The sequence below is a fragment of the Dermacentor andersoni genome, chromosome 4, assembly GCF_023375885.2.
Source record: "Dermacentor andersoni chromosome 4, qqDerAnde1_hic_scaffold, whole genome shotgun sequence".
Classification (NCBI taxonomy): Eukaryota; Metazoa; Arthropoda; class Arachnida; order Ixodida; family Ixodidae; genus Dermacentor; species Dermacentor andersoni.
In genome coordinates, this window is record NC_092817.1 from 159,824,783 (window position 1) to 159,851,634 (window position 26,852).

The window sequence follows — 26,852 nt, forward strand, 5'->3', positions numbered from 1 at the left end:
CCTGTCGACGAGAAAGCAGCAAGCACAGCTTAAAAGGCTATTAATTGACCATGACATTGATATTCTTGCAGTTCAGGAGACAAAAATTGAAGGTGAGGAACAGATGGATAGAATGGTTGAAATGTTTAAATCAAATTACAATGTTTGTGTTAGTCATGCTAATGGGAAGTCTGGAGGATGCGTTATTTTTCTGCGTAACACTGTCGGTATTATTGAAGAAACTGTAGTAGCGCTCGATAATGGCCGATTAGTTATGTGTGACCTATCTTGCAATGAAGTAGACTGGAGAATTATCTGTATTTACGCCCCGAACAAAGCAAATGAGCGAAAAGTGTTTTTTGAATATATGGCCACCTTCATAAATTGTGACATGAGAATTCTTTTATTAGGTGATTTTAATTGTGTATATTTGCCCGAGGATACATCTAAAGATGTGTTCATGAACGACAAGAGTGCAGAAATGCTCCGATCCACCGTTCAAGAGTATGACCTTGTTGATGTGGGTGATGTACTACGTGAACACCAAGTAATGTTCACTCATTTTCAAGGGCGGAGTCACGCAAGGCTCGACAGGGCGTATGTGTCCGTGGAACTGGTACCGACTTGTAATCAATACACGGTTAAACATGTCAGCTTTAGTGACCACAGTTTAGTGATGTTCACAATTGGATCAAAAGTGAAGGAGTACCGATTTAATTGGCAGCTGTGGAAGCTCAATGACAAGTTGCTACAGGACGAAAGATTCGTGGACGAAGTAACGGAAAAAATTAAAGAATTGCGTGCGAGAGAGCCTAAAAAATGGTTCTATGCGTGGGATCAATTTAAAAGCGAGGTGAAAAGTTTGGCAATTCAAAGGGCGTGTGTTTTAAGCCGTCAGGCTAAACAGCAAGAAATAGAACTAAACAGTACGCTGAAGTATCTTGTAGATGTTGAAAGCGCAGTCCCTGGGCATTTTACGACTGAAATCAAAGAAACAAAAGAGCAGCTGGAAGCCATTCAGACTGAAAGATACGAGGCAGCGGTCATAAGATCACGCGCCGAGCGCATCTGGTTAGATGAAGCCCCGACGAAACGAGCACTCGGAGACGAAAAGAGATATGCGACAAAGAAACAAATCAAAGAAATTTGCTATCACGGCGTTCTTTCACGTGATCAAGAAACCATCCGAAGCGCATTCGAAGAAAGGTATTCTAACTTGTTTAACAGTAAAGTAGAAATAACTGAGGAGTTCAAGACACATCTTTTGCCACTCCTGCCAGTACTGCAGGACGAAGTAAAGACGGAACTCGAGAAACCTATAATTATTGAAGAGTTAGAACGAGCAATCGATGAGCTTAGTAAGACAAAGGCTCCGGGGCCCGATGGCCTAGGGCCTAGCTTTTACAAGTTTTTCAAGCGTCAAATGGCGGAAATACTCTACAACATCATAACTGAAGCGCACGAAGTTAAACGCCTGCCTCCATCTTTCAGTTCCAGCCATATTGTCCTGATACCAAAGACTGATGAGCCTGCCAAGTTGCAGTCGGTCGAAGCATATCGACCAATTAGTCTCACGAACGTTGATTATAAGGTGTACATGAAGGTCCTGGCCAAAAGGCTCCAGTCAGTTATTACTTCTGTGGTTGGCCCACATCAGACATGTGGTGTTAAGGGGAGAACGATATTAACCAACATCCACACAGCGAGAAGCGTTCTCGAGTGCTGTGACGTAACCCGCGGACACGTGGCCATGGTACAGTTAGACCTAGAGAAAGCCTTCGATAAGGTTGCCCACAGCATATTGTTTGCTCTGCTCGAACACATCAACATTGGAAAAGTTATTCAAGAAGGGGTGCGAATGGCATACGCGGACTGCAGTGCAAGGCTCATAATTAATAACAAGCTGAGTGCTAGTATACCGGTTCGGTCGAGTGTACGTCAGGGATGCCCGGCCTCGCCCTTGCTTTTCGCCATATTTCTAGAGCCATTCTGTTTAAAGGTGTTGCACAACGAGAAGATCAATGGATTCCGACTGCATATGCACGAAGTTAAAATCCTGTCATATGCTGATGACATAGCAATTTTTTGTGGCGACCAAGACAGCATTGTTGAGGCAGTCAAAGATGCGAAAATGTTTTGTAGTCTTACTGGTAGTGCCATAAGCTGGCAGAAAAGCATCGGTTTTTGGCACGGAGAATGGGAAAGTACGCCTGCTTATGTGGAAAATATCAAATTCATCCAGAATCCCTCTCGATATCTAGGAGTCCCATTGGAACACTATCGTGATGCAAAAACGCATTGGGTAGGTGAAATAGAACGAGTCAAAGCACAGACGGTGAAGTGGGGTGGTCACAACCTGTCTATGTTCGGACGTGCAACAGTGTGTAATTTGTTTCTGGTAGCAAAGCTGTTCTACCTACTGCAAGTTTTATGTATGTCCAGAGTATGCGTGCAGAAATTGCACCGAATTTTTGCTGTTTATATATGGGGATCGTCATGGGAGCGCACAACTCGTTTAAACTTGTTCCATCCCATGCGCAAAGGAGGCTTGGGCCTATCTCATTTATTCCTAAAGCAGGTAGTTTCAAGATTTTGCTTTTTACGAGACCAAAGAGATGGTTTTTTGCGATCCGTAATTCAATGGCGATTGTGTGATGCGTTGCCCGATTACATTGTGACGTCACATGCTGGACCTAAGGAAGCGATCAAAGGCTTCTGGTCAGAGGTGGTGAATGCTTATCGCCTCCTCAGTGCACATTTTTCCGCAGATTACTTGCATACTGCAAAACGAAAACGATTGTATAAAGACTTATTAGATATTATGTGCCCAGTGCCTGTGTACCGAGCTCTATATAACTTAGGACGCGAGAAGGACGTATTGAACCGGGTGAAAAAGATGCCTGTGAAGGCGACCACTAAATCATTTTTCTTTTGTCTGCACACTGGTACGCTCCCTGTCAAGCCGTGGCTCCAAGAGAAAGGATTCTTCCTTCCTTGGGGCGTTAACTGCAACATTTGCCAAAAGCCTGAAACAATAGAGCACATATTCCTAGACTGCTGGGATTCAGTATTTCTGTGGGACATTCTCCAGCGAACAATTAAGAAGGATTTGCCGTTGACCACTTTTGGTATTAAGTTCTTGCCGGTGACTGACATAGAGGGCGTGCCATGTGATATGGTGATGCTCCTCTGTATGCACAGCGTGTGGAAGACTAGGATGGCTGCAAGAAATGAGGAGCTGAATCTAAGACCAGCCAGGGACTATTTCATTGACGATATTATTTATGTGCGCGAAGTCTTAAAAACCCAAACAGAGCCACCACACTGGCTACCTATCCTTGATCAGCTAGTGATGATCAAGCATTTTTAACTAAGCTCCACATTTGAATGCGCAGCGGTTCCTCTTTTTGACATCACTGCATATGTTGAATTCAGAGATTGAATTCGTGTTTTGTATATCCTATATGTACAGTTCTCAAAACAGGAAATAAAGAAAAAAAAAAAAGCGTCGGTGGTTCAGTGGTAGAATACTCGCCTGCCACGCGGGTAGCCCGGGTTCGATTCCCGGCCGACGCAGCTTCCTTTTTTGAAAAGAGCTGTGAGATAAAACAGAATGATCCAAACACTGTACAGAAATCTGCCACAGGGCGTCGGTGGTTCAGTGGTAGAATACTCGCCTGCCACGCGGGTGGCCCGGGTTCGATTCCCGGCCGACGCAGCTTCCTTTTTTGAAAAGAGCTGTGAGATAAAACAGAATGATCCAAACACTGTACAGAAATCTGCCACAGGGCGTCGGTGGTTCAGTGGTAGAATACTCGCCTGCCACGCGGGTGGCCCGGGTTTGATTCCCGGCCGACGCAGCTTCCTTTTTTGAAAAGAGCTGTGAGATAAAACAGAATGATCCAAACACTGTACAGAAATCTGCCACAGGGCGTCGGTGGTTCAGGCGTGACTGTCCAGCGGATATTTGCAAACCTACTCGGATGGTCTTCCCAGTTGCCGATCCATACCCCTAGGGATTTATCAAAGTTGATAGCACTGCCTGTCATTCTGCAGTATGATAGAGCCTCTGCGACCGCGATTTCGATGCTTTCTTTATCCCGACAAAACAACGCGATGTCATCCGCGTATGCCAGGACTTTCACTTCCGCGGACTGCACTCTGAAACCCGATATTCTATTGTCATTCTTGATTTTTCTACAAAGCGGCTCTAGGTAAATTGCGAATAAAAGAGGCGACAAACCACACCCCTGGCGCACAGATGACCGGACGCTAAAGCTTTTGGTAACCTCCTTGTTTATAATGAGGCTGGCGGTACAGTCTTGATAGCACATCTTTACCCCATCTAAGATCAAATCCCCTACCTTTATGTGTTCTAGAATACTGAAAAGAATTTTATGGGCCACGCGGTCGAAAGCCTTCTGCATATCTAACTGTAACATGGCACAATGTTCACCTAGGTCGTTACAGTATTCTAAAATGCTTCTGGCAATATGAATGTTTGTGTAGATGGACCTTCCTTTAATGCCGCATGTTTGATGCGACCCTACTATGTTGGTCACCACTCCCTGTAATCGCTTTCCGAGCACTCTTGCAAATATCTTATAGTCTACATTCATTAGTGATATCGGCCGGTAACCGTCGACAGCTAACAATTTTTCTGGGTCCTCTGATTTAGGTATCAGAACTACGTGCGATGTACGAAAAGATGGAGGAACCTGTTTTTGCACATAGTCCTCCTTAAACAACCGTAACAGGATCTCACTGACATCACTTTTGAAGGCTTTATAAAAGGCCGCTCCGAGTCCATCAGGTCCCGGGGACTTGCCTACAACTAAATCATCTATGGCTCCTTCCACTTCGGTGATTCTCAGAGGCCACTCCAGACGCTTTTGAATGTCTTCCTCTAATTGCGGCATGTTTGACAAAAAGTCCGTCTTGAATTCTTCTGTGACGTCTTTAACAATCCCGAATAATTTGCTATAGTGATCAAGAAACGCCTCTTCAATTTTTTGAGGTTGGCTCGTGATCTCGTTCTCGTATTGAATCATCCTGATTTCATTTCGCCTCGCGTATGCCTTTTCGTCAGATAAGGCTCGTTTGGTCGGTGTCTCACCTAGCCAAACCCTTTCAGCTCGTGCCCTTATAACCGCTCCTTTGAACTTCCCTTCTTCGATAAGCTCGAGCTGGCTTTTCAGTTCTTTTATTTCTTTTGTTCGGCTACCAGGTCTCTCGCTTTCCACGGTGTACAAAAAATCAAGCTCACGTTGCATTTCAGTTTCTTTTTTCCTTTTATTAAATTTCTCTTTAGTGGCTTCTTCTATAGCACTGATCTTGACTCCTTGTTTAAAGTTCTCCCATAATTCTAGCACGTTGCCATCTTCGGCCTCGATCAAATTATCTAACTTTTCTTTCACGCTTTCACAAAAGTATTCGTTCATTAACAGCCCATCGTTAAACTTCCACAACTTCCAGTTAAATTTCGATTTTCTTTCTTTGGTACCTACACTAAAGGTTACAAGGCTGTGATCGCTGAACGAGACGTGTTTCACACTATAGCTGCCGCACATCGGAACAAGCTCCAGTGCGACATACCCTCTATCTAGCCTTGCGTGACTTTGCCCTTGAAAATGCGTGAATGCAGGCGTGCCGGTAGTACACAGGAAATGGCCGACGTCGTCCAGATTAGATTCTTGTACTAGTGTGTTTAAAAGTAAAGCACTTTTGTCACGCACTGGAAGGTTTTTCACTCGGTCGGCCGCGAAACATACACAATTAAAATCTCCTAGCAATACGACTTTCCTGTCACACTGTAAATGCTGATTTACTCTCTCAAAGAAAGGCACTACCGTGACGCCGTTGATTACTGGAATGCCGAAACTGAAAGAGTTCGTGAATGTACACTTAAATGGGGAGGCCGCAATTTCTCCATGTTTGCGCGTGCGACAGTGTGCAACCTGTTTGCCGTTGCCAAAATTTTTTACGTGCTCCAAGCGTTGTGCATGTCAAGGGCTAACATACAACGTTTACACAGAGTACTCGCGGTGTTTGTATGGGGTTCAAGCTGGGAGTGCACCAGTCGCACTAATCTCTTTCGTTCGGTTAAAAATGGAGGATTAGGTCTGGCACATTTGTTCATTAGGCAGATTGTGTCGAGGTTTGTTTCCTTACGGGACCAAAATGACCCATTTTTATTAACTATGTTTCAAACAAGGCTGAGCGAAGCTATACCTGAGTTTATTGTATCGTCACATCGGTGCAGTCAAGGCAGATCGCGTGGTTTCTTAAAAGAGGTAGTCTTGGCTTTTCAGCTCTTAAAGGTTCGGTTTTCCATGGAATACTTAAGTAGGGTACCACGAAAGCGCTTATATAAGGACCTGGTAGACACAATGTTACCGGTGCCATTGTATCGCTCGATGTTCTGCATTGGACCTGAAAAGGACGTACTAAAAAGAGTAAAACGAATGCCAGTACGCCCGTCGGTAAAGTCCTTCTTTTTCCAGCTCCACACCAATACTTTACCTGTGAAACAGTGGCTAGATGAAAAAGGACTTTCCGTGCCTTGAAGCGTCAACTGTTTACTATGCCGGAAACCCGAAACAGTAGAACACATTTTTCTTGACTGCTGGGATGCTGTGTTCCATTGGGACATCTTACAGAGAACGCTAAAGAAGGACTTGCCGATTACACCATATGGGATTCGTTTCCTGCCTACTCTAAATGAAGACAACGTACCCTATGACATGTTCATGCTGGTGTCCTTGCATAGTTTATGGAAAACTAGAATGGCCGTGAGACATGCCGAAATAAACGCCCGGCCTGTTAGAGAATACTTCATTGAAAGCATTTGTCATATTAAGGAATTGTACAATTTTCAAAAAGAAAAACCAACATGGCTCAGTGTGATGACTGAGCTAGCGAACTTCAAGCGTTTTTAGTCCTGTGACCGCCAACCAACGGCAGAGATTTTGTCGTGACTGTTGTGTACTGTTAAAATGTCTTGTTTTGTATGTTGCCATGTCGGTAATAAAGAAGAAAAAAAGCGTCGGTGGTTCAGTGGTAGAATACTCGCCTGCCACGCGGGTGGCCCGGGTTCGATTACCCGGCCAACACAGCTTCCTTTTTTTGAAAAGAGCTGTGAGATAAAACAGAATGATCCAAACACTGTACAGAAACCTGCCACAGGGCGTCGGTGGTTCAGTGGTAGAATACTCGCCTGCCACGCGGGTGGCCCGGGTTCGATTCCCGGCCAACGCAGCTTCCCTTTTCGAAAAGAGCTGTGAGCTAAAACAGAATGATCCAAACACTGTACAGAAACCTGCCACAGGGCGTCGGTGGTTCAGTGCTAGAATACTCGCCTGCCACGCGGGTGGCCCGGGTTCGATTCCCGGCCGACGCAGCTTCCCTTTTTGAAAAGAGCTGTGAGATAAAACAGAATGATCCAAACACTGTACAGAAACCTGCCACAGGGCGTCGGTGGTTCACTGGGATTCGGCTTTCTGCCGCGCTAGCGAGCGGACGTGCCGTTCATGAGCTCCGTAGGAGCGGCTTCAGCGGCCCGGCAGGGCCGCGGTACAAGGAGTTTTGCCTCAGAAGACCCGGAATACCAAGTTTTGCTGCCTCAATTGCCGACAGGTCGGATAGTTTTAAACACTGTTCTTCTGCATGCGGATGTGCGTGCCAGGCCGTATCGTGTGGAACATTTCCGAGATGCGTTGGCTAGCTTAGGCCTACTTCCTGATGTCATCGCCCTGGGGGCGTATCAGATGAGCCACGTTTGGGCGGTGACTTTCAAGAGCGACGAAGGCGTGAAGAGGCATTCAAGCGCCAAGAACCTCAAGGTGAATGAACATCGGTGCATTGTCGTTGACCCAGCCAATCAGGCCGTGCGGCTGAAGCTGCATTGGATGCTTCATAACGTGTCGGACGAGGATATACGGACAGCCCTGTTACCGTTCGGAAAGGTCACGGACGTTTTCCATGAAAAGTGGCGGGTTCAAGGAGTTCAAGATAAAGCATCGTCGACACGGGCGGTGTTCCTGGTTCTGAAGACGGGTATGACCGTAGAAGACCTGTCCCATCAACTTCGTGTAGCTGGTGAGCAGACCCTAGTTGTGGTACCGGGCAGAGCACCCCTTTGCCTGAAGTGCCGAAACACCGGACATGTCCGACGTGACTGCCGCGTCCTGAGATTTGCAGTATGCCGTCGCTACGGTCACCAGGATACGGAATGTGTTAAGACTTACGCATCCGTCGCAGGACCTGCGCTTCGAGAGGACGTGGCTGACCTGTTAATGGACGAGGCTGACGTTGATGAGGCTTCCCGCGTGCTAGTATCACCGGCGGACACAGTTGCAACACCTTCAGTGCCGGCTGCTAAATCCACGAAAGTGGCAAATGTGCTGCCTACGGACCCGAAAGATGCAGTGCAAAGGGCATGCTACGAAGGAATCAAAGAAGAAACGGCCGCGAAATCCGCCACTGCCGAGGAGACCGCCACGGAGCACGGACCGGCAACTCCCTTGATGGACGTCGAAGAATCGAGTGCAAGCAATGCGGCTATGAAACGAGCGAGGGACTCGACCGGCAACCTGGACGGCAACCTTGACAACGGGGCCAAAGACGAGCCGCCGCCAAAAGCGCAGGCGGGTCGTCGTGTTCCCGTGCGCCTGAAACCAAACATCCCACCGGACTGACGGCCGGCGGCAAAACTGCCTAAGTAGGACCCGGCGCCTACTGGGGCGCCCGGACTAACGTCGTGAAGATATGGCGTCCTTTTTGGAATCGGGCTTCGCGTACGCTCTAAAGGTACGCGTGTGGATCGAGCGGTTTTCAGTGGAAAAGTTATGCATGCAATATTTTCTGCAGTCTGTCCGGATCGCTTGTTCTTCCGCGGCACCGTGCGATCTGCGTGCTTTTGCAGATAAATGGCGGTAAAACTAGAGAGAGCATTGAGAGTTGCCACGCTAAATGTTCGGGGCCTTGGAGCGCGAAGGAGGCAATATCAACTTAGCCGCCTGTGTATCGGGAAGGAACTCGATGTAGTTGCCTTACAAGAAACTAAAGTCGAAACCCAAGAGCAGACCGATCGCATGGTGATGCCTTTCACGGCGCATTACAATGTGTGCGTGTGCCATGCGAATGGCACATCAGGCGGATGTGCATTGTTAATACGGAAGAGTGCTGGTATTATTGAAGAAAGTGTAACTGTTTGTGAAACTGGTCGCTTGCTTATTGTAGATTTTTCTTTTTCTCACGATTTGTGGCGGCTCGTATGCGTTTATGCGCTGAACAATGTGAATGATCGAATTTTGTTTTTTGAATGTATCGAGCAATATCTAAAGTGTGATCGCTTCGTCATATTTCTTGGTGATTTTAACTGTGTGTGTTCTCCGGAAGACCGACTAAAAAGGGAAAGGGTTCGCGATAAAAGTGCTCTCCTTTTGAGCAGATTAATTGAAGACCACAACTTAGAAGATGTGGGCCGAGTCCTCACTGATGGTATGATTCCGCAGTACACGCACATTCAGCGAAATAGCCGAGCAAGGCTGGACAGAGTGTATGCTTCTGACGACTTGATCACCCTTTGTAATAGTTATAACGTAGCACCGCAATCGTTCACGGACCATAGCTTGGTAAGCTTCTCGATTGGGGAAAAAGGTAAAAGAACACGATTCAACTGGAACATGTGGAAATTCAACGAAAAGCTGCTTGATGATGAACCATTTGTGCGCAGAGTTAAGGAAAAGATAAGAGTTGATGACAAATGAGGATGAATATTTTATTGCTACATGGGAGGAATTCAAGATTCAAGTTAAGTTCATTGCAATAGAAAGAGGAAGCAGCCTTCAGCACGATAAATTACAGAAACAAAGAGAGCTGCAAAGACAGCTAGAATATCTGTCAAGCGCACAAAATACGGATCACGATCAATTAGCTGAAAACGTAAAGAAAGTAAGACACGAGCTTGAAGTTATCGACGCCGAGCGATACAAAGCAGCAGTTATACGCGCTAGAAGCGAACGCCTATGGATGGGTGAGATGCCAAACAAACGGGCAATGAGCGATGAAAAGCGTCACGCGTCAAGAAGTGAGATCCAACAGATACGTCTTCAAAGCGAGGTGACGTCAGACGCTTCGTCGATCGAGAAAGCTTTTGTGGAGCACTATCGCGAATTGTTCGGCAATGTGACACGTTCTGGACTGGTCTTCGAGAGTGAATTCATGAGCGAAATGCCATGGTTGGATGACTACGTTAGAGAAAGTCTTGAGAGACCAATAGCTGTGTCCGAGATCGAAAGGGCGATAGAAGAGCTGCCGTCAGGCAAATCGCCAGGGCCGGAAGGCTTAGGCGCCGCTTTTTACAAGGCATTCAATCAGGAGTTTGGGTGTATATTGCACCGACTACTCTCAGAGGCGTATGAATTTAAAAAAGTACCACCCTCATTCCGGACTTCACACATAGTATTAATTCCGAAAACAGATGACCGGGAAAAGCTCCTTTCAGTAGGTTCATACAGACCGATAAGTCTGACCAACACAGATTACAAAATATTTATGAAAGTACTGGCTCGACGGTTTCAAAGCGTGATTCAGCAGCTTGTAGGGCCACACCAGACGTGTGGCATTAAAGGCCGCACCATTTTCACGAACACCCACATTGCAAGGAATGTGCTCGAATGTTGGGATGCCATTGGGGGTCGGGTGGCAATGTTGCAGCTAGACCTTGCGAAGGCGTTCGACCGGGTGTCACATGAAGTGCTTTTCGCTATACTGCAGTACTGTAATGTTGGGAGCATCATTGTAGATGGCGTTAAAATGGATTATGAAGACTGTTACACGCAGCTTATAGTTGATAAGTGCTTAGTTCGCGGGTGCCAGTCCGCTCGTCTGTACGGCAAGGCTGTCCCTTGTCTCCTTTGCTTTTTGCCCTGTACCTCGAACCCTTTTGTATGGCAGTCATACGGGATGAAAACATTCGTGGTTTTAGGCTGCACGCCGCAGAAGTTAAAATGCTAGCTTACGCAGATGACGTCGCCGTCTTTTGTGAAGACAGGGAAAGCGTGGTCGAGGCTGTCCGCCTTGCAAGATCCTTTTGTAGGTACACTGGTGCCCAGATAAACTTAGAAAAAAGTGTTGGGATATGGCATGGAAGCTGGGACGCGACACCCACAAAATTCGCCGGTATGCAGTGGACTACAGTGCCTTCACTGTATCTAGGAGTGCCCCTTGAGCACTATCGGGACTCGACGCAGTTGTGGACCGGACACATAGAATCAATGAAAGAAAAGATAAAAGGATGGCAGGGCCGGGGATTGTCAGTGTTTGCACGTGCTTCAGCTTGCAATGTTTTTTTGATTGCCAAAGTTTGGTACATACCGCAAGTAATGTTCATGTACCGTGTAAACGTTCAAAAAATGCATCGAATGTTTGCTATCTTCATCTGGAACTCCCCTTGGGACCGATCCAGCCGAACAAATCTTTTTCGCACAGTTCGAAATGGGGGCCTTGGGCTCTCACACTTGTTCATTAGACAGATCGTATCGCGGTTCTTCTTCCTGCGAGATGAAAGAAATGTTTTTCTCCGTACAGTAATTCAGGCGAGAATGGCAACAGAACTACCTGAATTTGTTGTCCACATCTAGTGTTATCAGTAGAAAAGCGACTGGCTACTATCGTGAAGTCGTTGCATCGTTTAGAATACTCTGCGCACGTTTTTCGCTGGAGTATTTGTGTTCAGTGAGAAGAAAGAAACTGTGCGCAGACTTAGTTGACAGCATGCTACCTATTCCACTATATAGGAGTGTTCACTGTGGAGGCCCAGTGGAAGATGTGCTGAAACGAGTCAAAAGGATGCCTGTAAGACCTGCTGCGAAAACTTTCTTTTTCCACCTACACACGAACACCCTCCCCATTAAAGTATGGTTAGAACAGAAAGGAATATTCGTGCCCTGGACTACCAATTGCCTGCTGTGTAAAAAGCCTGAAACAATTGAACACGCCTTCATTGAGTGTTGGGACGCTGTCTTTCACTGGGACATCTTGCAGCGCACTCTTAAAAAAGAATTCCCCATAAACCCCTATGGAATTCGGTTCCTTCCAGTTGAAAGTGATGACGGGCCACCGTTCGACGTGTTCATGTTGCTGGGCCTCCACAGATTGTGGAAGACAAGAATGGCTGTACGTCATGCTGATGTGAATGTGTGCTCTGCGCGAGAGAACTTCATTGAAAGTATGTCACTATTACGAGAAGTGTATCGTGCACAAGGCGAAATCCCAGACTGGGTTAGCATCCTTGATGAGCTGGTCTGCCTCAAGAAATTTTAGCGACAATCCCACCTGATGTGATGTGGGTGCACTGTGTATATGAATTTTTTTTTTGTGTGTGTGTTAGTGTCTAAGCAGGCAATAAAGAAATAAAAAAAGCGTCGGTGGTTCAGGGGTAGAATACGCGCCTGCCACGCGGGTGACCCGGGTTCGATTCCCGGCCGACGCAGCTTCCGTTTTTGAAAAGAGCTGTGAGATAAAACAGAATGATCCAAACACTGTACGGAAACCTGCCACAGGGCGTCGGTGGTTCAGTGGTAGAATAGTCGCCTGCCACGCGGGTGGCCCGGGTTCGATTCCCGGCCGACGCAGCTTCCTTTTTTTGAAAAGAGCTGTGAGATAAAACAGAATGATCCAAACACTACAGAAACCTGCCACAGGGCGTCGGTGGTTCAGTGGTAGAATACTCGCCTGCCACGCGGGTGGCCCGGGTTCGATTCCCGGCCGACGCAGCTTCCTTTTTTGAAAAGAGCTATGAGATAAAACAGAATGATCCAAACACTGTACAGAAACCTGCCACAGGGCAAGCGATTTTAATGTCAGCGAGTCGGCATAAGCTATGCTTACTCTCTTTTTAACAATGTATTGCGCATGGCGTTTCAGTTACGAGGAAATAAAGAAAAACAAAAGTCGGTGGTTCAGTGGTAGAATACTCGCCTGCCACGCGGGTGGCCCGGGTTCGATTCCCGGCCGACTCAGCTTCCTTTTTTGAAAAGAGCTGTGAGATAAAACAGAATGATCCAAACACTCTACAGAAACCTGCCACAGGGCGTCGGTGGTTCAGTGGCAGAAGACTCGCCTGCCTCGCGGGTGGCCGGGGTTCGATTGCCGGCCGACGCAGCTTCCTTTTTTGAAAAGAGCTGTGAGATAAAACAGAATGATCCAAACACTGTACAGATACCTGCCACAGGGCGTCGGTGGTTCAGTGGGAACCACGTCAATGAAGGATCTTTAGTTCTAGAGGGCGTGAAAATGGTGTATGACAAATGTACAGTGAAACTTGTGATTAATGGGAAACTGAGTGAAAGTATTTGCGTTGAAATTTCTGTAAAACAAGGCTGTTGTTTATCATCCCTACTTTTTGATCTTTACCTCGAACCCTTTTGTTTAAAAGTACTTGCAAATCCGATTATTCGGGGCTACACTTTTTTCAATACTGAAGTTAAGGTCCTTGCTTACGCTGACGATATAGCAGCATTTTGCGAAGATGAAAGAAGCGTGCGTGAAGTTGTACAAGAGGCTAAGGATTTTTGTACAGCAACAGGAAGCGTGATTAGTTGGTGAAAATGTTTTGGCTTCTGGCATGGCAACGGGGAACACGCTCCAGACACGTTGTGCAACATACAATGGAACACCACACCGGATAGCTATTTGGGAGTTCCACTGAAACACTATAAGGATAGCAAGGACTATTGGGCAGATGAAGCAGGAAGAGTTAAGTTACAAACAGAAAAATGGGGGGGACATAATTTTTCTATGCTTTCAAGAGCCGCTGTTTGTAATGTGTTTCTAATTGCTAAGTTGTATTATGTGCTGCAGGTGATAGGAATTACTAGAGTTTCTGTACAAAAACTGCATAGGTTCTTTGCAGTTTTTATCTGGGGGTCCACTTGGGAGCGCATGAGCCGTTGCAACGTTTTTCATCAAGTTAGAAACGGGGGCTTGGGACTATCACATTTATTTTTCAAGCAGATTGTGACGAGATTTTTTTTCTTGCGTGAACAGGCTGACGTTTTTCTTCGAACTGTAATCCAAGTGCGGTTACAGGATTCCTTGCCAGACTACGTAATATCAACGTATTGTTTGAGGCCTGCAGTCTTATCTGGTTACCTACGAGAAGTTGTATCTTCGGTGCAGATTCTTAAGGCAAGATTCTCCTATGAGTACCTAACCAGTGTGACACGTAAGCGCTTATACACAGACCTGCTTGATGTTTTTTTGCCGATTCCTGTGTACCGTGGGTTGTACCAGCTGGACCCTGAGCATGACGTCCTCAAGCGTATTAAGCGAATGCCGGTGAAATCTTCAATGAAATCTTTCTTTTTCCAACTGCATACCGGCACACTACCCGTGAAGCCATGGTTACACAGCAAAGGCCTTTTTGTTCCATGGTCTGACGATTGCTCCATTTGTAGAAAACCGGAAACAATTGAACATGTTTTTCTCGACTGCCATGACGCGATGTTCCTATGGGATGTACTTCAAAGCACTTTAAAAAAAGACCTGCCTTTAATTGCCTTTAAGCCCTTTCGGTATCCGGTACTTACCTTGTGCTGAGCCAGAAGGAGTACCCAGTGGTCATGTGCATGGTCATGTGCATGGTCATGTGCATGGTCATGCATGTGCTTCATGGTCATGTGCATGCACAGTATCTGGCGAACAAGAATGGACGTCAGACATGCGAATTTGTATCCCCAATCGGCAAGACACTATTTCGTAGAAGCTGTCATTTATATTAGGGATGTTTATAAGGCCCTAAATGATCATCCGGAGTGGATTACTGTTTTTGATGAATTGGGCAAAATTAAGCCATTTTAAAACAGACGAACTAGCCGAATGGCTAGGGATTTGATGTATTTTTGTTTGCTGTTATGTTTGTACAATGTTCATCACAAGGTAATAAAGAAAAAGAAAAAGCGTCGGTGGTTCAGTGGGTGGCCCGGGTTCGATTCCCGGCCGACGCAGCTTCCTTTTTTGAAAAGAGCTGTGAGATAAAACAGAATGATCCAAACACTGTACAGGAGCCTGCCGCAGGGCGTCGGTGGTTCAGTGGTAGAATACTCGCTTGCCACGCGGGTGACCCGGGTTCGATTCCCGGCCGACGCAGCTTCCTTTTTTGAAAAGAGCTGTGAGATAAAACAGAATGATCCAAACACTGTACAGGAACCGAGCGTGACGGACGGCGAATCATGAGCTCCAGTGGAGCGGCGACAGCGGCCTTTGTTGGCCACGGAAACAGGTGGAACAGCGATGACGACGCAGGCTATCAGATTATTTTGCCTCCACTGCCAAAGGGGCGCGTCGTGCTAAACACCGTGTTTTTGCACGGCGACGTGCGAGCTAGACCCTACAAAGTAGATTTCCGGGACGCTCTTGGCCCAACAGGATTGCTGCCGGAAGTGCTTGCCCTGGGGGCCAACCAGATTAACCACGTCTGGGCTGTTACCATGAACACCGCGGACGCCACGAAAAGGATGCTGGAAGTTAAGGAGCTGAAGGTAAAGGGGCGGAGCTGCATCGTGGTTGACCCTCAGGACCAGCAGGTGCGGCTGCGTCTTCATTGGTTAATACATGGTGTGGCCGATGAAGATGTAAGAACGGCATTAGCGGCTTTCGGTAAAGCCGTGCAAGTCACCCGAGAGCGATGGCGCGTTCAGGGTATCCACGACAAGGGGACGACTACCCGGTCCGTCTTGCTCAAGCTCAACAGCGGCGTGAAGGTGGAAGATCTCCCGCACCAAATTAGGGTCACCGGTGAGCTCGCCCTAGTCGTCGTTCCTGGCAGGCCAATGCAGTGCTTGCGCTGTCAAGCCACTGGTCATGTACGACGAGACTGCAAGGTTCCCCGGTGCTCGCAATGCCGTCGGTTTGGACACGCCGAGGACCAGTGCGTACGTACATACGCCTCTATGACTGGGCCAGCCGAAGGCAACGCACAGCAAGGTTGGTGATGGATGCGGCCGAGGCCGAAGACGCGGCGAAAGGGGCAGGAGACCAGGCAACCCCATGTGCTGTAGGCGGTGTGCTTGCACCTGATGCGGGCGTGGGGACACCACCGGACAGGGAAAACTCTACGGAAGGTGCGGAAAAAAGCCAGCAGAAGAGACCAAAGAAGAAAGCAAGAGCAGCCTAACGGAAGCCAGCGAGCAAATGAAGACAGCTGAGGACCAGTCGGCGCAGAACGACCCTATGAGCAGCAATGTCAGAGCCTCGGTCAAACGGCCTCTTGAGAAGGCTGCAGACAGCGGCGCAGCGAATGAAGGAAGTGGGGAAGACGTCTTCGAAGACGCCAACGGGCAGGCGCAGCAGCTACAAGCCACGACCGAACACCACTAACGCAGACAAGAAGTCCGAGAAGAAGCCGCCACCGCTCTCCAGTGGTACCGGCCCACCGGGCGGCTCCGGGGGCGTCTAGCTGTGTGCTAGGCGCTAAAGGTAAACACCATGCTCCGGGCCAAATCTTTTCCCTTGACCTATAATCATGGCTCCCAACCCGTCGCTTAGATTGGCCACGCTAAACGTTCGAGGTCTGGCCGCCAAGCGAAAGCAGAGCCAAGTGTGCAGGCTGCTGGTGGATTATGACCTTGACGTTTTAGCCGTGCAAGAGACAAAAGTAGATGGCGATGAAGAGACCCGCAGCATGGTGCAGCGGTTTACGCCACGGTACTACGCGGTAGTGAGCCACGCCTTAGGGACGTCGGCGGGCTGCGTGCTGTTTGTTAGAAAATTACCCGGTATAACGGTGCAAGGTTTTTGTTCATGTCCATCTGGTAGATTAGTTTTCTGTGATATTGCTTTGCATGGAATTGAATGGCGGGTGGTATGTATTTATGCACCAAATGCGTTGGAGGAACGGGCTTTGTTTTTTTCCATGTTAAAAGAGTATATATCTTCTGAAAAGCAGATGGTGCTGTTAGGTGATTTTAATTGTGTTCTCAGTGCCCGAGATCGGTCTAATATAGGATTAAGGGGCGATAAAAGTATGGATGTTTTGAACGAGATAATTACTGAATGCGAATTAGCGGATGTGGCGGAATGTATGATAGGGACGCGAGATGTGCGTTTCACGCACATTCAAGGAAATAGCCATGCGCGCTTAGATCGTATTTACTTGTCGCTTCAAGCAATACCAACGTGTAATAGTTAGTGTATATCCTATTTCCTTCATTGATCATTGTCTGGTTAAATGTGACATAGGAAGGAAGAAAAAAGGCGGCAGCTTCTCTTGGGAGCTGTGGAAAATGAATGCAAACTTTACTGACGAAAGTTTCGGAGAATATGTATCAAACTGCATCAAAAAAATTCTAATGAGCGGCGAGGGTGAATTAAAATATCGATGAGAAGAGTTTAAACAGTGCATTAAAATGAAAGCCATTGATCGTTCTGTCGCAATAATGCATGAAACAAAAAAGAAAGAGAAGGAACTGCGAATAATCTTGGAAAAGCTGACAGAACTGGAGTGCCAAGAACCGGGAGCATACAAAAGTGAAATACGGAATATTAAACCGAAACTTGAACTGCATGATGAGGAACGCTATAGCGGAGCGATAGTTCGTGCTCGAGCCGAATCCGTTGCGGTAGGGGAGGCGCCCACAAAAAGGGCGCTCGGACTGGAAAAATCGCACGCTCGACGTAATCATATTGACGTGATCGAGGTGGGTGGTAACGAAGTTACAGATAATGATAGTATCGCACGTGCGTTTTTTGAACACAACGAAAATCTGTTCGCATTTAGGCAGGTGGACCTAGAACAGTTTAAGACGAATTTCTTGAAAAGAATGCTTCAACTGACTGAAGAAAGAAAAGTTCCATTAGAAACGCCGATAACTGTTTTTGAAGTGGAACGCGCAATTGACAATTTGAATCCTGGTAAGTCACCGGGTCCTGATGGGCTTTGCGCTCTGTGGTACAAGCGGTTTAAAAAGGAATTGTCAGCAGTACTTGTAGCAATTTTTAATGAAGCGTACGATGGTAAGGCGTTACCGCCATCTTTCGGTCAATCACACACGGTGTTGTTTCCGAAGACAGAGGATGTAGATAAGTTGAAAAGTGTAACATCATACAGACCAATAGCACTCACAAATGTAGACTATAAGATACTAATGAAAGTCTTAGCAGCTAGACTTCAGTCGGTTGTTAAAGACATAGTCGGCCCACACCAAACGTGTGGAATTAAGGGTCGCACTATAGCGACGAATGTTCACAAGATGAGCTCAGTTCTGGAATGTTGTGACTCCCTTGAAGCGTGCGTGGCCATACTTCAGTTGGATCTGGAGAAGGCATTAGATTGCGTAGCGCATGCTATTTTGTTTGCAATGTCGGAACACATTAATGTCGGATCCTTCATCACGGATGGTGTAGCTCTGGCGTATTGGAACTGCTCTACCAGACTAATTATTAAACAAAGAATTGGGGGCCCCCATTAAAGTGCAGCGTTCCGTGCGTCAAGGCTGTCCCATCAGTCCACTTTTGTTTTGTATATATATTGAAACCTTATGTTTGTCAATAATTGAAAATAATTCTATCCGTGGTTTTCGTTTACAATCTTCAGAGGTAAAACTGCTCGCATATGCCGATGATGTGGCGGTATGTTGCATTGCCTACGAAGGCATTGAAGAAACCATTCGAAGTGTTAAATTTTTCAGCGACGTTACAGGAAGCCGAGTAAACTGGGGAAAGTGTCTGGGGTTTTGGCACGGCGTGTGGCCGTTCACCCCAGGCATTTTTGCCAATGTTGTATGGCAGAAAACGCCTGTGAAGTACCTTGGTGTGCCACTTGAGTTCTACAAAAATAATAATGACTACTGGCAGCAACAAGCAGAACTCTTACGCGAAAAGGCGAATGCTTGGAGGGCGAATTATCTCTCCATGTTTGCGAGGACAACCGTGTGTAACATGTTTTTTGTGGTTAAACTATGGTATGTGATACAAGCGATGCACTGTTCTAGGGTAAATGTGCAGAAACTTCATAGTGTTTTTGCGACCTTTGTGTGGGGATCGCCGTGGGAAAGGTGCAGCCGCACAAATTTGTTCAGGAGTGTACAGTGTGGGGGACTTGGACTGGCACACCTTTTTCTCAAACAATTAGTTAATAGATTTTTCTTTTTTCGCGAGGTCAGCGACCCATTTCTGCAAACGGTGTGCCAGGCCAGATTAGGGCGACTGCTACCTGAATATGTTATTAGCACGCAAGTCCTGACGGGGCGGCACAAGGTTATTTTCGGGAAGTAGTAGCGAGTGTGCGATTTTTGAGTGTGCGTTTTTCTAATGATTATTTATATTCTGTTAAAAAGAGGAAGCTGTATAAAAACTTATGTGATATAGTGTTGCCAATCCCGTTGTAGAGGGTGATATACAGTGCAGGCCTGGGTCAGAACGTACTCAAATGGGTTAAAAGAATGCAAGTAGCACCAAGTGCAAAAACTTTCTTTTTCAAACTGCATACCGGAACTCTCCCTGTAAGAACCTTCTTAGAGGAGCGTGGGTTTTATATGCCATGGGGGTCTCACTGCATTATTTGCAAAAAGCCGGAAACGATCGACCACGTTTACCTTCACTGTTGGGAAGCGGTGTTCTTCTGGGATGTGTTGCAGAGGACAATCAAAAAAGAATTCCCACTAGACACGCATGGAATTAGGTACCTTGCGATACACAACGAAGAAGCAGTACCTTTCGATCTAATCATGCTGACAGGCCTGCACAGTATATGGCGCTCAAGAATGGCTGGCTTCTACTGTGAACCGGATGCCAGACCAGCAAGGCTGTACTTTCGAGAGAGCATTGCTCGGTTATTAGAAGTTGAAAAAACAAAAGAATGTCTTTCACCCTAGGTAGCCAGGGTAGAACCCTTAGTCACACTAAGGGAATTTTAAGTGACAACGTCAGTCGCAACGTGACTGATGGCTTTTCGCTCAATGTGTTGACTAATTGTATTGTAACCCCGTCTTGACTTTTCATGTGTTGTAAGTGTATTGTTGTTGCAAAACTGGTAATAAAGAAAAAAAAAGCGTCGGTGGTTCAGTGGTAGAATACTCGCCTGCCATGCGGGTGGCGCGGGTTCGATTCCCGGCAGACGCAGCTTCCTTTTTTGAAAAGAGCTGTGAGATAAAACAGAATGATCCAAACACTGTACAGGAACCTACCGCAGGGCGCCGGTAGTTCAGTGGTAGAATACTCGCCTGCCACGCGGGTGGCCCGGGTTCGATTGCCGGCCGACGCAGCTTCCTTTTTTGAAAAGAGCTTTGAGATAAAACAGAATTATCCAAACACTGTAACACTGGTTCAGACTTCCGGCCACTGTAGTGCACAGACGTGGCTGTAATGAGCTCCGTCGGAGCGGCATCAACGGCCCAGCTGGGCCGCGGTTCTAGGTTCTTTGCCAACGAAGATTCTGATCATCAGGTGTTACTGCCTCAACTACAAACAAGGCGACTTGTTACGAATACTTCATTTTTGCATGCTGATGTGCGTGCAAGGCCATAGCGGGCGGAAAACTTCCGGGACATGCTGTAAAGCTTGAAGCTGCGGCCCGACGTTGTCGCCCTAGGGGCGTATCCAATGAGCCACGTGTGGGGCGTGACTTTCAAAAGTGGTGATGGAGTGAAAGAATTGCTGCGGGCAACAGGCTTGAAGGTGAAGGACAGACCATGCATCGTCATTGACCCTGGAAATCAAGCAATGCACCTCAAGCTACATTGGATGCTACACAACGTGCTGGACGAGAACGTTCGTGAAGGCCTGGTGCCTTACGGCCAAATCACGGACCTAGATAAAGGTTCTTCGACGCGCCTGGTTACCCTGATGCCGAGGAAGGGCCTGGGCGCGGACAACGTGCCTCTTCTGTTACGGATAGCCGGTGAGGAAGCTTTCGTGGTTATTCCTAGAAGAGCACCGCTCTGCCTTCGTTGCCACAACACAGGAGACATCCGGCGTGACTGCCGCGTCCCGCGCTGCGCATGCTGTCGTCACGGCCGTGACGAGTCGCAGTGCGTGCGGACATACGCAAACGTGACGGGGCCGACGACGGCGGATGAAAGCGCTGAACTTCTTATGGATGAAGTGGATGCCGAGGAAGCTTCTGCCGAAAGCACCAAGGAGGTGAAGGCGGCAGCGACACAACCACCGAAACCGCAGAAGTAAACGACTGCCGGAGAGGTGCGTGTGCCAAGAACGCCTACGCGACTTGCCGGACTCGGCCGTCCGACAAGGATTCCTTGTCCGACAAGGACAAGGACTCGGCCGTCGATGTACACCCTTGCATTTTTTTTTAAGAATAGCCCGCGAGCGTCGACCGTAAGGCCTGTCAGCGGCCTTGTAGTGGCGACTGACGGCGGGATTGGCAACTTTATGTGCGGTCGTGCAAGGCGAATTCTAGTTCGAATCTCTATTCGCTTCAGGAGTGCCCCTCACCGCTGCAAGGGCAGTGACACGTCGTGCGGTCGACGCTCGCGTGCTATTGTTAAAAAAATTGCAAGGGTGTACATAAACAGGCCACCGTGACTAAAGAAACGCCGCACGTCTGGACTACGGCAGCAGCTGCTAACGAAGCAATGGACGTTACCAATGCTGGTTTGGGGCCGGGAAGAGACACACGAGGAGTCAGCAAACGACGGTGGGAAAACTAGCGTACCGAACAGTGAGGAACCACCGCCAAAGTCGGTGGTAATGCGCCGGCTGTCAATACGACCGACGCCGAATTTCCCGCCGGACAAAAGACCGGGGGCGCCGACGCCTAAGTAGGCGTAGGGACTTGTCTGCGAAGTCACTCAGACGCGAGCTTGCGAGGGCACATAGCTACCGAAGGGCCGGGGAGGTCAGCTGCTGCTCAAACAAGGCATTCTTGTGGACTGCATTTAAAGGTGTCGCGAACCAGCTGCTCTGTCCGTTAGCACTCGTAGACGTAACTCTAAGTGGAATTAGTAATTGTACATGTGATTATATACGCTTTTCTTTTCTGATTACCTTTTCCGCTTATTAACAATGGATTTGGAGAGGGGAATACGAGTTGCTGCAATTAATGTACGCTGCCTCGCAGCCAGGCGGAGGCAGTACCAGCTCAGCCGACTTTGCGTTGAAAATGAACTAGATATTATAGTCGTACAAGAGACGAAAGTTCAAAGTGAGGAACAAACAAAATGGTAATGCCTTTCAGAACGTATTATAACATATGCACATGTCACACTGTCGGCACGTCTGGTGGTTGCGCCGTCTTGGTTCGAAGGGGTATTGGTATAAGCGAAGAGATTGTTACTGTGAGCGAAAGCGGCCGACTTATAATTCTTGACTTTTCTTTTAGCGAATCACAATGAAGGATTATTTGTTTGTCTGCGCCAAATGATGTCAATGAGAGATGTCGTTTTTTATCGAATCTAGAGGAGTACTTTCGCTATGAGAAGCACATCATCTTTCTTGGCGACTTTAACTGTGTGTGTTATGCAGAAGATCGTGCTAAACGTAAATTCCCGCGGCACAAGAGTGCAGTGATTTTGAACACTTTAGTAAACGATTATAACCTAGGAGGCGTTGGTCGCCTTTTGGCCAGTACTTTTCAGCCGCAATTTACACACTATCAGCGAGATAGCCAGGCACGTCTTCACAGAGCTTATATCTCGTTGGATCTTGTGCCTCCGTGTGACAACTATGTTGTGAAGCCCGTGTCCGTTAGCGATCACAGTATACTGTGGTTTTCACTGGGGTGCCAAGTCAAAGAAGTCGCGTTTTGATTGGGCACATTGGAAATTTAACGAAAAACACCTGAGTGATGACAAATTTAAAAACAATGTAAAGCGCGAAATTAAAAACATGTTGAGTAATGAGAGTGTATCTTGGGCAGAAGTATGGGAGGACTTCAAGGTTCGCGTGAAAATGGTCGGAATTGAAATAGGAACTGTCAGACGATACAATGAAAAAATGAAAGAAAATGAGCTCCAGAAGGAACTAATTTTCTGATTTTCATGGACAGCGCGGAACCTGGAAAATTTCGTGAAGAAATCAGAGCAGTTAAAAGCGCGATGGAAGCTATCGACAAGAAAAAATATAGAGCAGCTGTTATTCGGACACGGACGGAAAGACTGTGGGTTGATGGAACGGCGAACAAACGCGCTATTGCCGATGAAAAGAGGTACGCAAGGAAAAATGAAATAAGACAGATTAATTATCGTGATGAGGTTACTTCCGACTCAAATATGATTAAACATGCCTTTACCGAACATTACCGCAAACTGTTCGGTCTCCCAATCCACGTGGCAGCCGAGTTCCAAGCAAGTTTCGTAAATTTTATGCCGTGTGTTGATGACGAGGTAAAAGCCAGTCTCGAGGTACCGATAAGCGCTCGAAAAATAGAACACGCGATCAACTAACTCCCTGCAGGCAAATCACCGGGTCCCGATGGTGTAGGAGCCGCGTTTTATAAGGCATTTGCACCTACGCTTGCTGAAATGTTGAAACATGTATATATAATGTATGTATAAGCGTCCGCTGGACCTGACGGGATACCAAATATTTTTTTGCGCCGTTATGCAGAAGCCATCACAGAGTTCCTGGTTGTTATTTTCCGCTAATCATTTGAAACAGGAAACATTCCTTCCGACTGGAGGAAAGTGCGGATTGTGCCCGTGCTGAAAAAGGGTGATCCTGCCTTGATTGCTAATTATCGTCCCATGTCAATAACTTCCACATGTTGCAAACTTGCTGAGCATATCATAGCTAACTACATAACTACATTTCTAAACGATAACAAGGAACTTACCCCCCATCAGCACGGGTTTCGAAAAGGCTTTTCCACTGTCACTCAGCTAACTTCTGTCATTCATACTTTTGCAAGTGTACTAAATAGCACTGGTCAATGGATGTTATTTTTTTAGACTTCAGCAAAGCCTTTGATGTTATTTCTCATGCCAAACTAATTTACAAACTTGAACTTATTGGTCTTCCTAATTTCATAATTCGTTGGATTTTCTCATACCTTTCTCACCGCACACAATTTGTTTGTATTGATGATTGCTGTTCAAACCACCTGCCGGTCACTTCAGGCGTCCCACAGGGAAGCGTCCTCGGACCTCTCCTATTTTTGATATATGTCAATGACATTACTAACGTTATAACTACCCCTGTTCAAATTAGATTATTTGCTGATGACTCCGTTTTATTTCACCAAATTACTTGCCAAGATGATCAAGTTTTACTAAACTCCAATCTTCAGAACATACATACATGGTGTAATAAATGGGACATGAAGCTAAATTTAGAGAAAACAGTATACATGACGAAAACTATCAAAAAAGGCTTCCTTCTCATTTCCTTACAATATTTCATCTCACCTTCTGACGAAGTCAGCGAGTACAAGTATCTAGGAGTTACAATAACGAAAAACCTTAGCTGGAATAAACATGTATCAAACGTATGCTCCTCAGCCTTTCGTAAACTCTGCTTTCTTAGACATAAACTAAAACTTGCCCCACCTGAACTTAAAAAATTAAACTACTTTTCAATAATAAGGCCATCACTAGAATATGCGTGCACCATCTGGGATCCCTACACTAAACGTAACATCGAGGCCCTTGAAATGATTCAACGCAAAGCCGTCCGTTTTATTTTTTCAGTCTCGTGTAACTGACTCACCAACGACCCTCATGCGAACTCACGGTATTGAAACATTACAGCTGCGCCGGAAAATTCAAAGGCTGAAACTACTTTTCTTACTAAAAAACCATAAACTGTCTATGAATGCAGACCCCTTCCTTAAACCTAAAACTACGCGCCAAACACGAAATCTTCATGCACAATCATTAACCCCTTACAGTGCTAGGATTAACGCCTTTAAAGACTCATTTTTTCCACGCACCATTGAGGAGTGGAACAGGCGTCCACCAGATCTTTTAACCAGAGCTGATTCTTTTGACTCAATGTTTTCTTCACAGCATTTAATTTGAGAGCCATTTATTTCTACGTTTACTTTTTGCATTTTGCATCTGAGCCTTGTATTTATTGCTGTATTTTGTGTTACAACTTGTATTTAACATTTTTCAATTTTGCTAATCCTGTTCTTTTTGTATATATTATGTATTCGCCCCTCCTGCTTGGGCCTACTGTAGGCCTGCAGTATGTTCTAAATAAAAAATAAATAAATATGAAAATAAGTGACTGCCACACTCTTTCAGAAGTGCACAAATGGGTTTAATACCGAAAACAGACGATCAGAAGGCGCTTTTATCGGTTGGGCAATACAGGCCAATTAGCCTTACAAATACCGATTATAAAATACTCATGAAGGTGTTGGCCAAGAGACTTCAAACAGTCATTACAAATCTTGTCGGTCCGCATCAAACTTGCGGCATAAAAGGCCGCACTATTACTACAAACACCCACGTAGCGCGAAACGCTTTAGAGTGTTGCGGCGCTTTCGCTAGACACAAGTTGCTTTGTTGCAGCTCGACCTGGCGAAAGCCTTCGACCGTGTGTCCCACTGTGCTCATTTTCTTGTTTTTGAATATGTTAATCTCGGAAAAGTTATTTTAGATGGTGTAAGAATGGCCTACGACCAATGCACGACACTGATTATAATCAATAAATCCCTCGGCGCAAACCTTTCACTGAGATCTTCCCTCAGACGAGGGTGTCCTATAAGCCCATTGCTTTTTGCATTGTACCTCGAGCCTTTCTGTTTAGCAGTGCTACGCAATAACAACATCCGTGGAATTAAGATACAGCTTTCTGAAGTCAAAGTACTGGCATACGCTGATGACATGGCAGTCTTCTGCGAGGATCGTGACAGCGTTCTTGAAGCTGTACGTCTTGGAATGAAATACTGCGAACAATCTGGATCTGAGATCAATTGGGAAAAGAGCATCGGTATATGGCACGGCCACTGGGACATTATACCAGCTCACTTTGCAAATATCCTGTGGTCAGCAACGCCATCTAAGTACTTGGGAGTGCCGCTCGCGCACTATAAAAGATACTGCACAGTACTGGTCCAATAAAGCTGATAGAATGATCGAATTATCAAAGGGTTGGCTTGGCCGAGATTTGTCAATGTTTGGACGCGATTCTGTGTGCAACCTTTTCATAGTAGCGAAAGTGTGGTATGTTTTGCAAGCATTATGAATGTGTCGTTCAAATGTGCAAAAAATGCACCGTGTTTTTGCCGCATTCATATGGGCATCTAGTTGGGAGAGGGTAGGCAGAACCAGTTTGTTTTGTTCAGCCCGCGTTGGTGGGCTAGGCCTGTCGCATTTGTTTATTAGACAAATTGTGTCTCGTTTTCTTTTTCTTCATGATCAGACAAATAATTTTCTGCGCACAGTGATTCAAGTCCGGTTGGGGAAAGCATTGCCGCAATATGCTGTAACGACCAGTGATGTGAAGGGAGGAAGTATTAGGGGATATTCGCGCGAAGTGGTCGATTCGCTTCGTATGTTACGTGCTCGGTTTTCCATCAATTATCTGTGCTCTGTGACAAGAAAAACGCTGTATAGAGATTTGATCGACACAATGTTGCCAGTACCACTGTACAGGTCTCTAAACTGGGGAGGCCAAGGAGGTGATGTACTAAAACGGGTTAAAACAATGCCGATTAGACCAGTCCTAAAACAGTTTTTTTAAGCTACACACAAACACGCTGCCCGTAAAAACATGGCTAGACGAAAAAGGAATTTATGTACCATGGACAGTAAACTGCATACTTTGCAATAAACCGGAGGCCATCGAACATGTTTTCATCGATTGCTGGGGTACAATATTTCATTTGGATGTCTTACAACGTACACTTAAACAGAACTACCGATTGCACCTCTTGGTATTCGCTATTTGCCAACAGATAACGAAGG

At 46.5% G+C, this 26,852-nt stretch overlaps 1 protein-coding gene, 13 non-coding genes and 1 pseudogene across 14 annotated transcripts; all 15 read left to right on the top strand.

The window, feature by feature from the left end:
* The first annotated feature begins 3,484 nt into the window (after positions 1-3,484).
* Positions 3,485-3,555, top strand: TRNAG-GCC (transfer RNA glycine (anticodon GCC)). The gene has a single exon. It is a non-coding gene; the product is annotated as a tRNA-Gly (tRNA).
* Positions 3,556-3,626: 71 nt separating this feature from the next.
* On the top strand, positions 3,627-3,697 carry TRNAG-GCC (transfer RNA glycine (anticodon GCC)). The gene has a single exon. It is a non-coding gene; the product is annotated as a tRNA-Gly (tRNA).
* Positions 3,698-3,768: 71 nt separating this feature from the next.
* TRNAG-GCC (transfer RNA glycine (anticodon GCC)) lies at positions 3,769-3,839 on the top strand. Its single transcript has one exon. It is a non-coding gene; the product is annotated as a tRNA-Gly (tRNA).
* Positions 3,840-5,909: 2,070 nt separating this feature from the next.
* On the top strand, positions 5,910-7,416 carry LOC126537991 (uncharacterized; annotated as a pseudogene).
* TRNAG-GCC (transfer RNA glycine (anticodon GCC)) lies at positions 7,022-7,093 on the top strand. The gene has a single exon. It is a non-coding gene; the product is annotated as a tRNA-Gly (tRNA).
* Positions 7,166-7,236, top strand: TRNAG-GCC (transfer RNA glycine (anticodon GCC)). Its single transcript has one exon. It is a non-coding gene; the product is annotated as a tRNA-Gly (tRNA).
* Positions 7,308-7,378, top strand: TRNAG-GCC (transfer RNA glycine (anticodon GCC)). Its single transcript has one exon. It is a non-coding gene; the product is annotated as a tRNA-Gly (tRNA).
* Positions 7,417-7,508: 92 nt separating the features above from the next.
* Positions 7,509-8,675, top strand: LOC126530089 (uncharacterized). The gene has a single exon (XM_072287482.1). It carries the CDS (start codon positions 7,509-7,511, stop codon positions 8,673-8,675), a length of 1,167 nt encoding a protein of 388 aa, XP_072143583.1.
* Positions 8,676-12,404: 3,729 nt separating this feature from the next.
* On the top strand, positions 12,405-12,475 carry TRNAG-GCC (transfer RNA glycine (anticodon GCC)). The gene has a single exon. It is a non-coding gene; the product is annotated as a tRNA-Gly (tRNA).
* Positions 12,476-12,546: 71 nt separating this feature from the next.
* On the top strand, positions 12,547-12,617 carry TRNAG-GCC (transfer RNA glycine (anticodon GCC)). Its single transcript has one exon. It is a non-coding gene; the product is annotated as a tRNA-Gly (tRNA).
* Positions 12,618-12,687: 70 nt separating this feature from the next.
* On the top strand, positions 12,688-12,758 carry TRNAG-GCC (transfer RNA glycine (anticodon GCC)). Its single transcript has one exon. It is a non-coding gene; the product is annotated as a tRNA-Gly (tRNA).
* Positions 12,759-12,933: 175 nt separating this feature from the next.
* On the top strand, positions 12,934-13,004 carry TRNAG-GCC (transfer RNA glycine (anticodon GCC)). Its single transcript has one exon. It is a non-coding gene; the product is annotated as a tRNA-Gly (tRNA).
* A 2,057-nt stretch (positions 13,005-15,061) lies between these two features.
* TRNAG-GCC (transfer RNA glycine (anticodon GCC)) lies at positions 15,062-15,132 on the top strand. Its single transcript has one exon. It is a non-coding gene; the product is annotated as a tRNA-Gly (tRNA).
* Positions 15,133-20,032: 4,900 nt separating this feature from the next.
* Positions 20,033-20,103, top strand: TRNAG-GCC (transfer RNA glycine (anticodon GCC)). Its single transcript has one exon. It is a non-coding gene; the product is annotated as a tRNA-Gly (tRNA).
* Positions 20,104-20,174: 71 nt separating this feature from the next.
* Positions 20,175-20,245, top strand: TRNAG-GCC (transfer RNA glycine (anticodon GCC)). Its single transcript has one exon. It is a non-coding gene; the product is annotated as a tRNA-Gly (tRNA).
* The last annotated feature ends 6,607 nt before the right edge of the window (positions 20,246-26,852 follow it).

Bases quoted from the DNA above. Each gene is read 5' to 3' on its own strand.
- LOC126530089 (XM_072287482.1), top strand. From the start codon at position 7,509: ATGAGCTCCGTAGGAGCGGCTTCAGCGGCCCGGCAGGGCCGCGGTACA.